The sequence below is a fragment of the Lupinus angustifolius genome, chromosome LG03 (genome assembly GCF_001865875.1).
Source record: "Lupinus angustifolius cultivar Tanjil chromosome LG03, LupAngTanjil_v1.0, whole genome shotgun sequence".
NCBI classification, from domain to species: Eukaryota; Viridiplantae; Streptophyta; class Magnoliopsida; order Fabales; family Fabaceae; genus Lupinus; species Lupinus angustifolius.
In genome coordinates, this window is record NC_032011.1 from 2,974,874 (window position 1) to 2,988,845 (window position 13,972).

General features: G+C 31.5%; 2 protein-coding genes across 2 annotated transcripts; both read right to left on the reverse strand.

The window, feature by feature from the left end:
- On the reverse strand, positions 539-3,197 carry LOC109343093 (glycine-rich RNA-binding protein 3, mitochondrial). The gene is made up of 4 exons (XM_019581231.1): positions 2,832-3,197; positions 1,819-1,887; positions 1,583-1,689; positions 539-787 (listed from the first exon to the last, which is right to left on the reverse strand). Exons 1-4 carry the CDS (start codon positions 3,118-3,120, stop codon positions 704-706), a joined length of 549 nt encoding a protein of 182 aa, XP_019436776.1. The 5' UTR covers positions 3,121-3,197; the 3' UTR covers positions 539-703.
- LOC109343092 (NAC domain-containing protein 86-like) lies at positions 5,260-9,158 on the reverse strand. The gene is made up of 3 exons (XM_019581230.1): positions 8,957-9,158; positions 8,069-8,346; positions 5,260-5,855 (listed from the first exon to the last, which is right to left on the reverse strand). Exons 1-3 carry the CDS (start codon positions 9,111-9,113, stop codon positions 5,571-5,573), a joined length of 720 nt encoding a protein of 239 aa, XP_019436775.1. The 5' UTR covers positions 9,114-9,158; the 3' UTR covers positions 5,260-5,570.

A 13,972-nucleotide genomic window follows, 5' to 3' on the forward strand; every position in this document is an offset into this window, starting at 1 on the left:
TTGGTTCAGTGACTTCTACAAATTATGTTTCCAGTTAAGAATTCAATGGAAAAAATGTTACTACCTCTAGTTAAATAATTAAGATATCAAATCTCTTAGTAACTTCTCTATATAATTTATATTCTCTATACAATCATGACCAATTCTTTAGCACTTTGAACGGATGACAAGCTAACAACCAAGATTCTGATTTCAGATAAAGAATTTCTTCACATCAGTTGCATATGGTATGATATTGAGAGTTGGGATCCTCTCCGGTGTTAGACAGTCCAGTACTGGAATATAAGACCCAGATTCATGTATTGTTTTAAAAATATATTTTAATCAAAATTAATTTAAAATCTGAATCATTTAAATTTCTTAAGTGCCACGTGTCATCATCTCTTCCGGTACTGGAGAGGATCCAGATTCTGATATCAAAGCCTAAGAAATATATGCATTACTTTGCTGACAGCAGACTGATGAAATAGCAGTCATGTTTCACTTCTTAACTGAGTTTCATCACTGAAGTCTGAATGAGAAATCCAAAGAGAAGGAATAGAGCCAAGAATAAAAGTTTCATCATTCATTAAGCAAGGATCTTGCATATAGTGTCAAATACAATGCACACAGTTAGTGTAAAGATATCATGTGATTCTGAATCATATAGCATACAAATATGAAAAGATGGGCAATGTATCCTTCTTCTGATTTTCATTATTATCTAGAATTTTGGTCTAGTTTTTTCTTGCCGTAGCTCTGATCTTGGTTTGGCTACTTCCACAAATATGACTCTACCATCCAAGAACTGCAAAAGTGGTTCCTTTATTGTTAGTATCCAACTCTAACACAACTTAAAACTAATTTAAACATAGCAAATATTAAAATATAGAAAACAGCTAACAGATTTCAAGTCTTGGAAAATCAAGATATTGCAGTAAACAAAGATCCTCAATCAGATGGTGCATAATATACACAGATCAAGTTCAAAGATGGAAAAAAATTGTCTTCTACTGATTTTTTCCCCTTGCATGGGTATATATCTCTATATTCTTATGGTACGAGACTTATCCCGTTCGAGATATCAAGATAGATTAATCCTGTTTGAGACTAATCCCTTTCAATTAGTTCGCAAGTAGATTAAAATGTCTTCTTGGTGATCTTTTGGCACCAATCAATAGGTAGATAAATTTGAATGCCTTAAATTTTACCTTCTCAAAGTCTTCATAATTGAAATAGCAGAGTGCTACAGAAGTTATTACAGTTCCTTATATATATATATATATCTAGAAGTAGTGATCATGATGAGTTGCTTACCATATTTAAGCATGTTAATTTTGTAATTACAAACAAGTAAGTTAACCAGAAGGATCCCCGAGGTCGAGAGTTTGATTTCTAGTGACACTTGTTGGGAGAGACAGCCACGAGCCCCGAAAATGATTAGTTCTTTACCCAAAAAGGTGAGGGGATACCCTTAGGAGTACCAAAAAAGCTTATGCCACAAAAATACTAGTTCTATGAATTACTCTCTTGCATGACAAATCATCATTAATGTAACTTGAGCTTTTAGAAATATAGAGAAAGAAAAAAGGAAAAAACATACCTTTCCATGCATTCCCTCAATAGCCTTATGAGATTCATCTTCAGTAGCATAACGAAGAAAGGCAAAGCCTCTTGGTCTATTTGCAATTTTATCCATAACCAGATTCACTGCTCATAGAGTTAAGCGAATACTTTAGAAATCAAAATTGTTGCGAAAATGAACAAGAACTGGCAAATGAATCACATATAATAAGCGTTAACCGTAAGTATAGTGTAATAGACACGGAGGATTCCTACCTTCTACAAGTTGACCAAAATTCTCGAATGCATTTCGCAAGCTCTCTTCAGTGGTACGAAAAGATAGCCCTGGAAGAAAAAGGTAAAAACATATATGAACAAAAATGCGCATATGAGGCTATGAGCAATCATATCTCGAAGAATTAGAGGTACAGTGAGTACAATCTGTTGCAAAGATGAATGATGGTCATAGAATCAAGAGTGATCACAGCAGATACTTAAGCCAAAGTTGAAGTTCATAACATGTGAAGTAATGACATCATATGCAATGCAACAACCCAACATATTTATAAAAAAATTGTGCCAGATGAAATAAGCCATTTTGAATGCAATGGAGTAATATCAAATTGTAAACCAACCAGCATTAAATTTATGGGGTCTGTTTGATAGATTCGTAGGCCTTTACAAAAACAATACTCAGGTGAGTGTCAACCTTCTAGTCTTCTATTAACTTTTTCTGTGCAACAATTCTAGCTTCTATGATTTTGGTCTAAATCCTTTTGTTTACTTGCACTCATACCTCCCAAATCCATTTTACAATGTCAATTTCTCTTTCTCTATGATTGAAACATGAGTGAAATCAATTTTAGAGTAATATCAACCAAAAACCAGCCTTTCAGTTTTCACTTGGGGTACATCAAATGAAGGCTATAATTCACTCTTGACTCTGCATTTCCTCCTAATCATAGTTACTATCTAAACATGGTAACACCATTTCAGCCACTACAGAAAATCCATGTAAAGACAATTTTCAGAATAATCAAATTAGTCTTTACCCTAATAGAAATCAAAATCATATAACATAGGTACATCACATATACATATATACACATATAAACTTCACACTTGTAACAATAAGCAAAATTGTTGATATTCATCAATAGAAGGTTAGAACCCAATTGGGGTGACCCAAAAAAATGAACTTTAAAAAAAACCCAAAATCATTTGAATAGTAGCCAAATTCATTTGAATTTGAAAAGAGCAATAAGAGGAGAAGAGTAAAAGTAACTAACCACTAACAAAGAGCTTAAGTGAAGGAACAGCATAAACTTTTCTTGTAATGGAAGATGAGTTCAAGGATTCAGAATCAGAAGGGAGACATGGCAACAGAAAGCAACTACCTTTTTTTGTGAGTGGTAATGATAAGGAGAAAGGGAATGAGCTTATTATTTGGCTGGGTTTGGAACAATTCAGATAAAGTCTATGACTTTGGATGTTATTATGGTTGAAAGTGAAATCATTTGTTATGGGTAGAGCAGATAGAACAACATTAACACCAACAACGTTAGCAATAACAGCCATTTTCCTCTGCGCGCAACAAAACAGAGAACAAAAATAATTTCGGGTTTTGTGGTCTAAACCGAATGTTCTGCTTTACTGGGTTTGTTTAGAATATTTTTATTTTTATTTTCACACACTGCTTTGATTTTGGTTTGATTCTTTGAATTTTATAAGTGACATGTGAATTCTCATTCAGATTTGTATATATCAATAATGTATTAGTTAAGACTTACTAGATTTATAATATTCAATTTTTGGAATAATATTTGTTTAAAGAGATAATCACACACTTCAAAGAAGATTAATTCATCACGGTGAATGTACATGTTTTAAACTAAAATTTTGAAAGAAAAAAACAAACTTATTATCAACTTAAACAAATGTGCTAATCCTTGAAGAAAAAAAAAACCTATTATAGGTGAATACCACCTTTCTTACCATCTTATTAATTTCAAATTATTGTAATGTGAACAAAACCAATCCTTATAAATTGATGTGTTTGATGGTGTATTTGAATTTGTATCTTGTAAGAAGAGATGATAACATATGGCATTTAAAAAATTTTAACGATGCAAATTTTGAATTATTTTTATTTAAATTTTTTTAAATCAACAAATAAATGCGAGTCTCACATTCCACCGGAAATGATCCTAATCCAATACATTTGTAGAAGGATTGACATGTGTTGTTTCACCTCTCTACCACGGACTATAGTTTTATTTATTTGAATTAAAATAGTTCCTCTTTCTTTTTGCTACTTAAAAGAATGTCATATTTTTTTTTTGATATTACTAATATCTCTCTTTTTGGTAAAAAATAAGTAAAAGATAATTTTTTTCTACCCATTAAATCACGGGCAAAACTTTGACCATGACATTTAAATGACAAATCAATCATTTCAAACTTCGTCATTTATTTCTCTCCCTCACCATCATATTTACTATTACCATTACTAGCACCATTGCTATCTAAAACAAACCATGTTAAAGGAAATAATGGATAAATGTGAATGAATACCTTCTTATTAATTGATAATATGAATATACAAGACTTCTCCTTATATAGTGAATAAGGAGAATGATCAACTAACATAACAAATTTTCTAATTACTCAAAACCCATTAATAAGGCACATGTCAAAAAGTAAAACATAATGATAAACATGTGTGTAAAATAACTCTGCTGGATAATATAATTCCCTAAACTACCCTTGGCCAAGTTGGTAAACAATGGCCTAATAAAGTCCCATGAGAAGCAATTTTGGTTCAAAATTCGCCAAAGCCTATGCACAAACTGGTGCATAAGGCTTGGTCACAGCCAAGGATGATGCAGGAAATCTGGTGCATTTGGTGCACGCATCTGGTGCAAAGTATGGTGCATGATCTGGTGCACAAGTCTGATGCAGAAAATTTGGTGCAGCTGGTGCGTGATCTGGCGCATAAGTCTAGTGCATCTGTGCGTGATCTGGTGCATAAGTCTGATGCATCTGGTGCATGACTCTCGGTCAGTGATCCTTGGTCAGCTAGTCCTGCATCGTGACCCAGCATGGCAATAACTAATCCAAAGCATATATTTTCTGGAACAACATAAGATTATAGATTAGATAATATGTTCAATACTATCATTATTGTTGCTGAGACAACCATCACTATAACCATTGTTTATATTAGTACATTTCATGTTATTATGTTTCTGTTATGCATCAATCCAACAAAATGTTATGCTTTACCATTATGTTATCCTGTCTCTCAATGTGAGCTAAACACATCTCTGTGTTACTCTGGCCCATACAATTCATGGCATTTAGCAACTAGTAAGTTTTAAAATTGAAGTACAATTATTTAATTAAGTAATTTTCTGTGTCTAGCTATGTTTATCTAGGTTTGTTAAACAAGCTTAACATGTTCTGAAAAAATACACTTACTATTTCAAATTGGGTAAATATATTAGTTCACAAGTAACAATTTTGAATGTCAATCACAGCAAAAGTGAACCATGCCCTAGACAAATTTTTATTTGTAAGACTAGAAGTTTTAGTCCTAAAATTATTATATTTTGGAACAACTTTAATTAACTACCACACCCAATTCAAGGGTTAGTATAACACATAAGTTATGATTTTTATTTATTATCCTTTCCCTAGAGGAAAAACAAAATGAGATTGTAACACTTGTGATTTTTCTTTATTAATTCCACAAGTTACACCCATGTCACCTCCATAGAGGTTAGTACAAAATGCCACAAAAAACAATGCCTGTAACCCTAACAAGCCCACCAAACCAAACAAAACCAATATCCTCACCAACATTAAGGCATAATAATAATCATAAAAAAACAAGTTAAAAGTATATATCTTAATAACAGTTATGGTGTGTATATTATATCTTATTATATCTTGAAATATGTATATAAATGCAGCCCTTAAGTTATTCACCACCAATCTTCCCTGCCACATTAGAGTTCTCCAAAACATTAGTTTGTAAATGTAACATGTGAAACTTCTTCACCACCACCAACCATTGCTGCATTAGAAGAATACCATGCATCTTCTGTAATGAACTGCATCCATGAATCATCTTTGTCTTCCTCTTCTAAGCATGAATATGATGCTCCTAATATGTCTGGAGACATGGTCTCACACTCATTAATTATGGTTTGAGAGCTCTCAATTAGTGATGACATACTACATTGACCTTGTTCTTCAATATCAGTGCAAATTCCATTTTTCTTGAACACACGGCACAATGCATATGTATCCTGCAAGGTAATAAAGCTTGTTAAATGGTGCTAATTAATGGAACTTGGTTTAGTCTTTTATGAGTGCTCTTTACATTTTTGTGTTAAACAAAATAATTCAACTTAGAAAAAGTAAGACAGGAGAATATTGTGTGGGATTATTGTATATCCAATACTTGTACCTTAATTACATTTGATATGTTGTAGTAAAAAATTGTGGCCTGAATAGTTGTGCACAATATTTTAAAAGCATAAAGGTCAATATCTAAGTCTAAACAAGTCTATGAAATAAAGATTTAAAGAATGCTAAATGTTTTATGCATGTGTCAAACTATTAATTAGTGGAAAATAGAAGACAAACTTAGGTTACTAAATGGGTAGAATGTATTATTATATTTGTTGATTTCATTGTTAAATCCAATGCTCTAAGCTCAATCATGAAGCTAATCATTATTTAATCAACTTTTCCCATCCCTATCCTTTTAAATTTATTTGTTAAAAAAAATGGGGTATAGTATAGTATCTATTATCTATTTTTGAGTTTGGGAATAAAGTGAAAAGTGACCGACACAAAAAAAGTGATGGAGAAGCTCATGGATTAGAATCTAATAATTCAGGATGAGGTACATAAAGAATGAACAGAGATAACAATATGAGAATTGAAAGACAAATAACTAAAGATTTGTAAACTAAGAAGGGATATGGATCCTAAGGAGGACAGGACTTTTGTCTCATTACATTAATAAAAAGGAAAAAGCAAGGTGCAATAGAACTTTGTCATTTAGAGAAATTAGAGTAACACAAGCAAGGAATATGTCATTCATACGTTTATAGAGTACCTATAATAAACAAACATAAAGTAACATGACAGAGAGAGAAGAATAGAAGTACTATAAATGTACAATCTTTCCATGCAGGCCATGCAGTTTTCACGTTCTTCTACATTCTAAATTAACCAAGAAAAAAATATTTTTTTGGCTCATGACAACATTAAAAAACTGGACATTGATTATAAGGTTTGTTCTTAAAACTAATGAAGCGATAATGAAAGGAGTAGTCAAACATATATTTAAACTATTTGGAAATAATAAGGTTGATATCTAAGGCTTACTTAACAACATACAATATAAGTTATTCTCATTGTTCCATATGTGTGACTGGATGCAGTGCAATTGAAACTTGGACATTTTCTCATTTTTCTATTTTCACTTTTCTTTACCGTAAAATGTCACCTTATTTTCGTTTTGTTTATAAAGTTATGCACACAGAAAACTATAACTCATTAAAAAATTGAAATAGAATAAAATAAAGTAACGATTTTTGCAATGATTAATAAAAACAGAAAAAGGTTTTGGCAAATCAAACATATCATTTTTCATCTTTTATTTTTTCTTCTTGTCTTTGGTGTAAAGGAGGAGCCGAAAATATTGAAGGAAAAATGCTTTTTCACTGCCTTAAGCATCGAACTTCACATGCATGCTTTCAGGTCAAGTATATTATGACAAGTGTGCATACAACACAAGCAAAAGAGGGTTCTTCTGAAAGTAGATAAAGGGTCAAGTGGGCACCAAAGCATAGTTTTAAAGATACTTAAAACATTCATTTTTCTCAGATGTGACTTGTAAAGCTTTTAGATGCTCTTATAAGTCATCATGTTCATGTCTTTCACCACATACCCTTCTTCAAGGCTTAAACATGAAACATATCTTAATTATCTCCAATTAATCCTTTACATAGAGTCCAAAAGAATTTGAAATTGTTAATTATTGATATTCTTTAACATTATCAAAGGAGCTATGATTGATATGATAGAGTAACTATATATACAACCTGTAACTATATAAGTAGAAAACTTATGAAAACCACAATATATTGGTTATTGTATGATTGACTATTTATCTCAAAAAGCATATATTAACACCTTTTTCTAACCAGATTACTAGAAAACACTAGACAGGTAAGTTTTTATTGTTGCTAAAATTGTTGCCATAATGAACTGTAGTAATAGCTTCTTTTTGAACATGTACATTACATTATTCAAACAAATATATGTTCTTAAATCTTATCTCATGTATTATCTCGTGCCAATGACATTGAAGAAAAAACAACATTAATATTGAAATTTGAAAGTTTAAACTTTTAGTTGACATAACATGTTTTCATTAGCGCGAGGCAACGTATAAGAAAAGATTTGGGATAACATATTTGGCATTATTCATTTGATATTTGTATACCTGTAATCCAGAGGTATCTTCACAATCTTTATCATCGAGGCGATACTCATGCATAACCCAATCAGTTCTCATACCTTGAGGAGCTCTACCTCTATAGTACACCAATGTCTTCTTCATACCAATAGGTCTGTTTTGGTATGAAACTTTCCTATCTTTCCCTGTTGATTTCCAATACCCAGCTCTAGTTGCTCTATTTGTTCTGAACCCATTGGGGTATTTCCTGTCCCTAGGTCCAAAGAAGTACCACTCTGGGTCTCTACTTGGTAAGAATGATTTCTCTAAGCCAAAAAAGTAAAATGTGCCACCAATATTAGCCAATTGAATAACTAAATATGCAAAATGTACATTGTATATGATGCATGAATCAAATAATCACTGGTTATGATTGGGAAATGTGTGAGAATAGCAAACTGAACCACAATAATTACAAACAAAAAACATTATCCCGATTCAAGATGCTCCTAGAGTACCACTTGGTATGGTCTAGAAACGATTGATGTATACAACCTTATCATTGAAACCAAAGATGTTATTTTCATGATTTGAATTAGTAAGTCGTGATCTCCAGTTCATATCAAAATGTAAGGATCGTCTATATTGAAAAGTACATTGATGATCAACCAAAGATATATAGCTATTTTGATATATAAAGGACTTTAAGCATGTTTTAGGATAACTTGCACCAGTGAAAGTGAAGATTTCCTATCTCACTGCGACCCTTAATTCATTACTACATTAGTAGATTAATAGCATGCCCAATTTCTCCATGATATTGAAAAAAGGAAATTATTCTGTTTGAATGTGATTGTGTGAAAGACAAAAATTATTGTGAATGTGTTCATGCCAAGTGGAAGAGTTAGTTATAGGGAAGAAGAAAAAGAATGAAACCTGCCAATTCCCATGGTTCACATTTGTAGAGATCAACCTCAGGAATGATATCAAGTTCAATTTCTAGGCCATTGATCTTCCTCTTGAGGTAATAATTCACAAGCTCTTCATCAGTTGGATGAAACCTAAAACCAGGTGGTAATCCTACTGGTGACATTTTTTTCCTCTAACCCTTCTTTTCTTGTGGGTTCTGAAAGAGTGTTTTCACTCACCACAATCATCTTTGCATATAAGTAGGCCAAATAATAAAGGGACTAAATTTCCTTATCTTTGAGTTTTTTTCTCTTTCTTTTTCTTTTACAGATTTGTAGATTCTGGCATAACGTTTGATACAAGCCTTTCCCTATCACTACTAATATCTTCTTGTGTGTATGTAGTTCCAAGTTTATTATTATTATACAAATCCTCCATGACACCTTGCTTTCCTTAATATTTTAATTGATGGCTTTTTTTCTATCTTTTGTGAAAACAATATTTTGGAACACAAGAAGGCAATTAGCCAAATTATATGGAGAGTAAGAGATATTTAGAACTGAGATAACTAAATTAATTTTATCTGAATTAGCCAACCAGTATTACAGGCAAAGTGTAGACTTTTTAGAAGCAGAAGTTAAGTTGATATATATGATTTAGTGAACATAGAAATTTAATACTTCAAGACTATTCTGGCTACTTTTATAGCTATTATTGAATAATATGTCTTTACACAGTTGTGCTTTGATTAATTTTATATCCATATGCTGGCGATATACTGTCTATGTTTAAAATTTCAACATGGAAGTTTGTTAAGATATAGAATATGATTTTGTAAGAAGGTAAAACTTTGAGGAGATAGTTATTATATGTATAGTTTCTAGTAAGTCATATGCTTAGGCCGAACAACTTCTCATAAGATATGTACGCTTCTTATATCAATGTGTATATATATATATATATATATATATATGCTTGTATCAGTTGTGGTAGAAGTGGAGTACTTTTAAATATAATGTTAGGAGTCTAAATCTTACTTCAAGTTTTGATGGGTGGATGGCAAAAGGGAAAATTGAAGGGGAAAGGGTAAAATATTGTTCTATTATATATTGGAGAGTTTCTTTGATATTGGAATGGAAACATTTCATTCTTAAATCAAACCCAAACAATCCTTTCCCCTTCAAATTGGGGTGGAGTACAGTTAATGGAATGGAAATTAATGTATACAAGTCTGAAAAGAAGTTATCCTAAAATTAATGCAAAAATGATGAATTGTGTTACATACCCGTACTAATTCCTAGGTTGTTAACCATCCTAAAGTCAAATGTTCAATTTTTTGAAGCGACACTTGTTGGAAAGGACAACCACAATCACCGAAAAAGATTAATTATTTACCCATAAGGATATCCTTAATAGTACAACAAAATCTTTCATATAAATATTAACCTGCTTACACTAGTTGTTTACTTGTACTGAAATATTTGGAAGCTTGAACAGTAATATATGGGTAAAATTTTGAATGATTCGGTTGTATTTGATTTGACTTCGATTGAAGCAATTATGCAACTATGTCAACAAAAAACACTGAAGATAAAATATCATTATAATGGTTAAACGTTAAACATTGACACTGAACAATGAGAATGAATCAGTTTAATGTATCACAAATAATGTTCAATAGAAAGAAAACAACAACAATTAAAACATTATAGCATTGAATAGTACAACAGAAAAGAACAAAATCAATTAATCAGTTGTATTCTTGGAAATGTAAAGTTATCAAATACCTTTGACAAACTTATAATAGGACAACAAATTATCTCCTTACATGTATTAAAAAACCAGTATTTAACATCTATGTTGAGCATATTTTTGAGCATAAATATTAAATTAATAATAGATCAACATTAGAAGTTCATAATACGAACAACCCAACAATACATGTTAGTGATGAATTGATAACTAAAGTATATCATCGTTATACAAATTTATTAAAAAGAAAATAATCTGTAAATTTCAAAATTAAAACTTAGAAGGGACAAAGCAATAATATTTGTATGTAAAAACTAAAATAATAATGATATGACATTTGAGATTAAAACAAAATGTATGGGTTAGATTTTTTTCACTGTTAGTAATTTAATGAAAAAAATATTTCATAATAACTAATATTAAAAAGCATAAATTTCATGGATTTTAGGAAAATTTCCCTTAATTCTAAACATAATAAAACCGAGCTACAAGAACTCTTGAAATAAGTTATTAGTAAAATGGAAACTCTCTTGGTAAAGTCAAGCTACAAAACTATTCATTCAATTGGTTCAGCATCTTTTCTTTTGTTTCCAATTTTTTCTTTTACTTTTTCTTCCTTGCCTTCTTCTCAAATTTCTCCTTGCAACAGTAAACTTTTGCTTTATAACAACTTTCTACGTAATTATTACTCAGTAATAATCCCAATATATCTTCTATGAGCTTACTTTTCCCACTTCTAGTGTTCCTTTTCTATTTGGATGTTTCTAAGATCTCTTTTATGTTTCCTCTTTGCTTTAATGTTATCTTTGATCAAGATCTAGCTAGCCCAAGTATATCTTTCTTATTACATTTTTCAGATTTGGCATATGTTACAAAAGAACAATGTGATCATTCTTTACACTTGTTTAGTTGGTCTTTATAAATCCAAAACTTTAGTTATTCATGTCAAACAAGAACTTGCATGTAACTTCAAGTACAATGTCAAAATAAATAAGAGTATTACGAAAATAATGCGGAAGCATAAAATGAATATTATGATTTTTTCTCATTTTTTCTCAAGACAAGAAAAGTCTTATTTATACTGTAAACTAACTAGCTAACAAATTAATAAACACATGTTGAAAAACAATTCAACATGTGTTAAATGTGTAAAATGTGTAAAATGTGTCAGGGTAGTTTTGTTCTCCAATAGCCCCCTCAAGATGGAGGGTAAATGACAATGACTCTAGCTTGCTAATTTGATTTGATATCATGACAATGTAATGGATCGGAATCTCGATCATAATGTGATTGGATTTTCTCAATCACTTGGATCTTGTTTGTTGATTTTGTTGTTTTTGATCTTGTTGTTGTTGTTGATGATGATCTTGTTGATTTTGTTGTTGTTGTTGATCTTGTTCTTGTTGTTGTATTCAGTCTTCTTCTTCCTCTTCTTGAATTGATTGCAATGAGAAAACAATTATAACAGTATATCCTTTGGTATTAATCTTTGTAAAAAGGGAGTAGTCAGCTCTTGATTGGACAAAGCCATGTTGAATTAACACAATAGTGAGTTTGGCATTCCATTGCGTACGGGCTTGCTTCAAGCCAAAAAGAGATTTCTCTAATTTTCAAACTAGGGATTCATCAGGTATTTTGAGACCTAGAGGAGGCTTCATGTAGACCTTCTCAACAAGATCACCATGTAAAAAGGCAGTGTTAACATCTAATTGATGAATATGTCAACCTTTTATAGAAGTAAGGGCAATTATGGTTCTGATAGTTGTTATTTTGACCACATGACTAAATGTGTCAAAGTAGTCTATTTATGTTGTTTGGTTGTACCATTTTGCTACAAGCCTTGCCTTGTATCTTTCTATGATATCATCATCATGATATTTGGTCTTGAAGACCCACTTACATCCTATTGCTCTTTTATCTTTAGGCAGCTTGGTTAAAACCCAAGTATTATTTTTCTCTTGAGCACTTAATTCAGTGTTAATAGCATCAATCCAATGTTGATTCCTAACAGCCTCACTATAACTCTCAGGTTCAGTGTTAGAGCTGATGGTCAGGATGAATTTCTTGTGAGAGGATGAAAGCTTGTCATAAGATAGGACTTTAGATAAAGGAAACTTAACATCTTTATCATCCATACACAATGTGCTAAGGCTTAAAGAATAGTGGTAATCTCTTAAGTAGTTGGGGCATTCTTTTGTCTAGAAGACCTTCTTAGGCCTTGATTGTTGTTATTGTTAAAGTCAAGACTCTCATCCATGTTATTCAAGTTAGACTCATTATCATTTATATGATTCACATCAGAGTTATTACTGTTCTCAATTACTAAAGACTCATTGGGATGTCGAGACATATTTACATAGTCATGATTAAGAAAAACATCCTTGTTATTGTAAGAGGATGTAGGAAGAGAAATGTTCATACCTTGTTTATATTGATATTTCTCATTTTTTAAGGGAAAGACATTTTCATAAAAGCTGACATTTATGGACAAAAAAGTTTCTTTGTTCATGCAATCAAACATTATATACCCTTTGATTCCATGTTTGAAGCCAAGAAAAACACATTTCCTTGCTCTTGGATCCAACTTCTTCTTGTTATGAGTTAAAGTAGAAGCAAAACAAAGGCATCCAAAAACTTTAATGCTTAAAAGGTTGGGTTCATGATTATACAAGACCTCATAAGGGACTTATTATCTAGGAATTGAGAGGGATGCCTATTGATAAGATATACAGCATGAGCAGCTCCAAAATTCCAAAAACACTTAGGTAAACAAGATTAATACATGAGAGCCCTAGTAACACCAAGTATGTGGTGATGTTTTCTCTCAACAACTCCATTTTTTTAGGGGTTTCAACACAACTAGTTTGGTGAATAATGCCTTTGGAACTATAGAATGCATTCATCTTAAACTCAGGCCCATTATTAGACCTTATGGCTTTGATCTTGGCATCAAATTGAGTCTCTATCATATTGACAAAAGACTCTACAAGAGAACTTGTCTTTGATTTGGCTTTCATAAAGAATAGCCATGTATGCATGGATTTGTCATCCACTATGGTAAGAAAATACTTGTGGCCTAATATAGAGGGAATAGATATAGGTCCACATATGTCTATGTGAATGAGATCAAAATTATAGGCAGATTTGGTCATGTTGTCTTGGAAGCTTAGTTTCTTTTGTTTTGCATAATGGCATATATCACATGGTATAGCTTTTTCTTTATTTTGGATGAAAGAGAACATTTTATTCAAGGTAGCAAGCTTGGAAATCGAAGGATAACCAAGTCTTATG

Coding starts and splice junctions, on each gene's coding strand:
- LOC109343092 (XM_019581230.1), bottom strand. CDS start 9,113: ATGTCACCAGTAGGATTACCACCTGGTTTTAGGTTTCATCCAACTGAT. Junction 8,347..8,956: donor TGAACCATGGGAATTGGCAG/GTTTCATTCTTT, acceptor TTTTTGGCTTAG/AGAAATCATTCTTACCAAGT. Junction 5,856..8,068: donor AAGATACCTCTGGATTACAG/GTATACAAATAT, acceptor ATTACCTTGCAG/GATACATATGCATTGTGCCG.
- LOC109343093 (XM_019581231.1), bottom strand. CDS start 3,120: ATGGCTGTTATTGCTAACGTTGTTGGTGTTAATGTTGTTCTATCTGCT. Junction 1,888..2,831: donor ACTTAAGCTCTTTGTTAGTG/GTTAGTTACTTT, acceptor TTTTTCTTCCAG/GGCTATCTTTTCGTACCACT. Junction 1,690..1,818: donor TTTTGGTCAACTTGTAGAAG/GTAGGAATCCTC, acceptor CTCTATGAGCAG/TGAATCTGGTTATGGATAAA.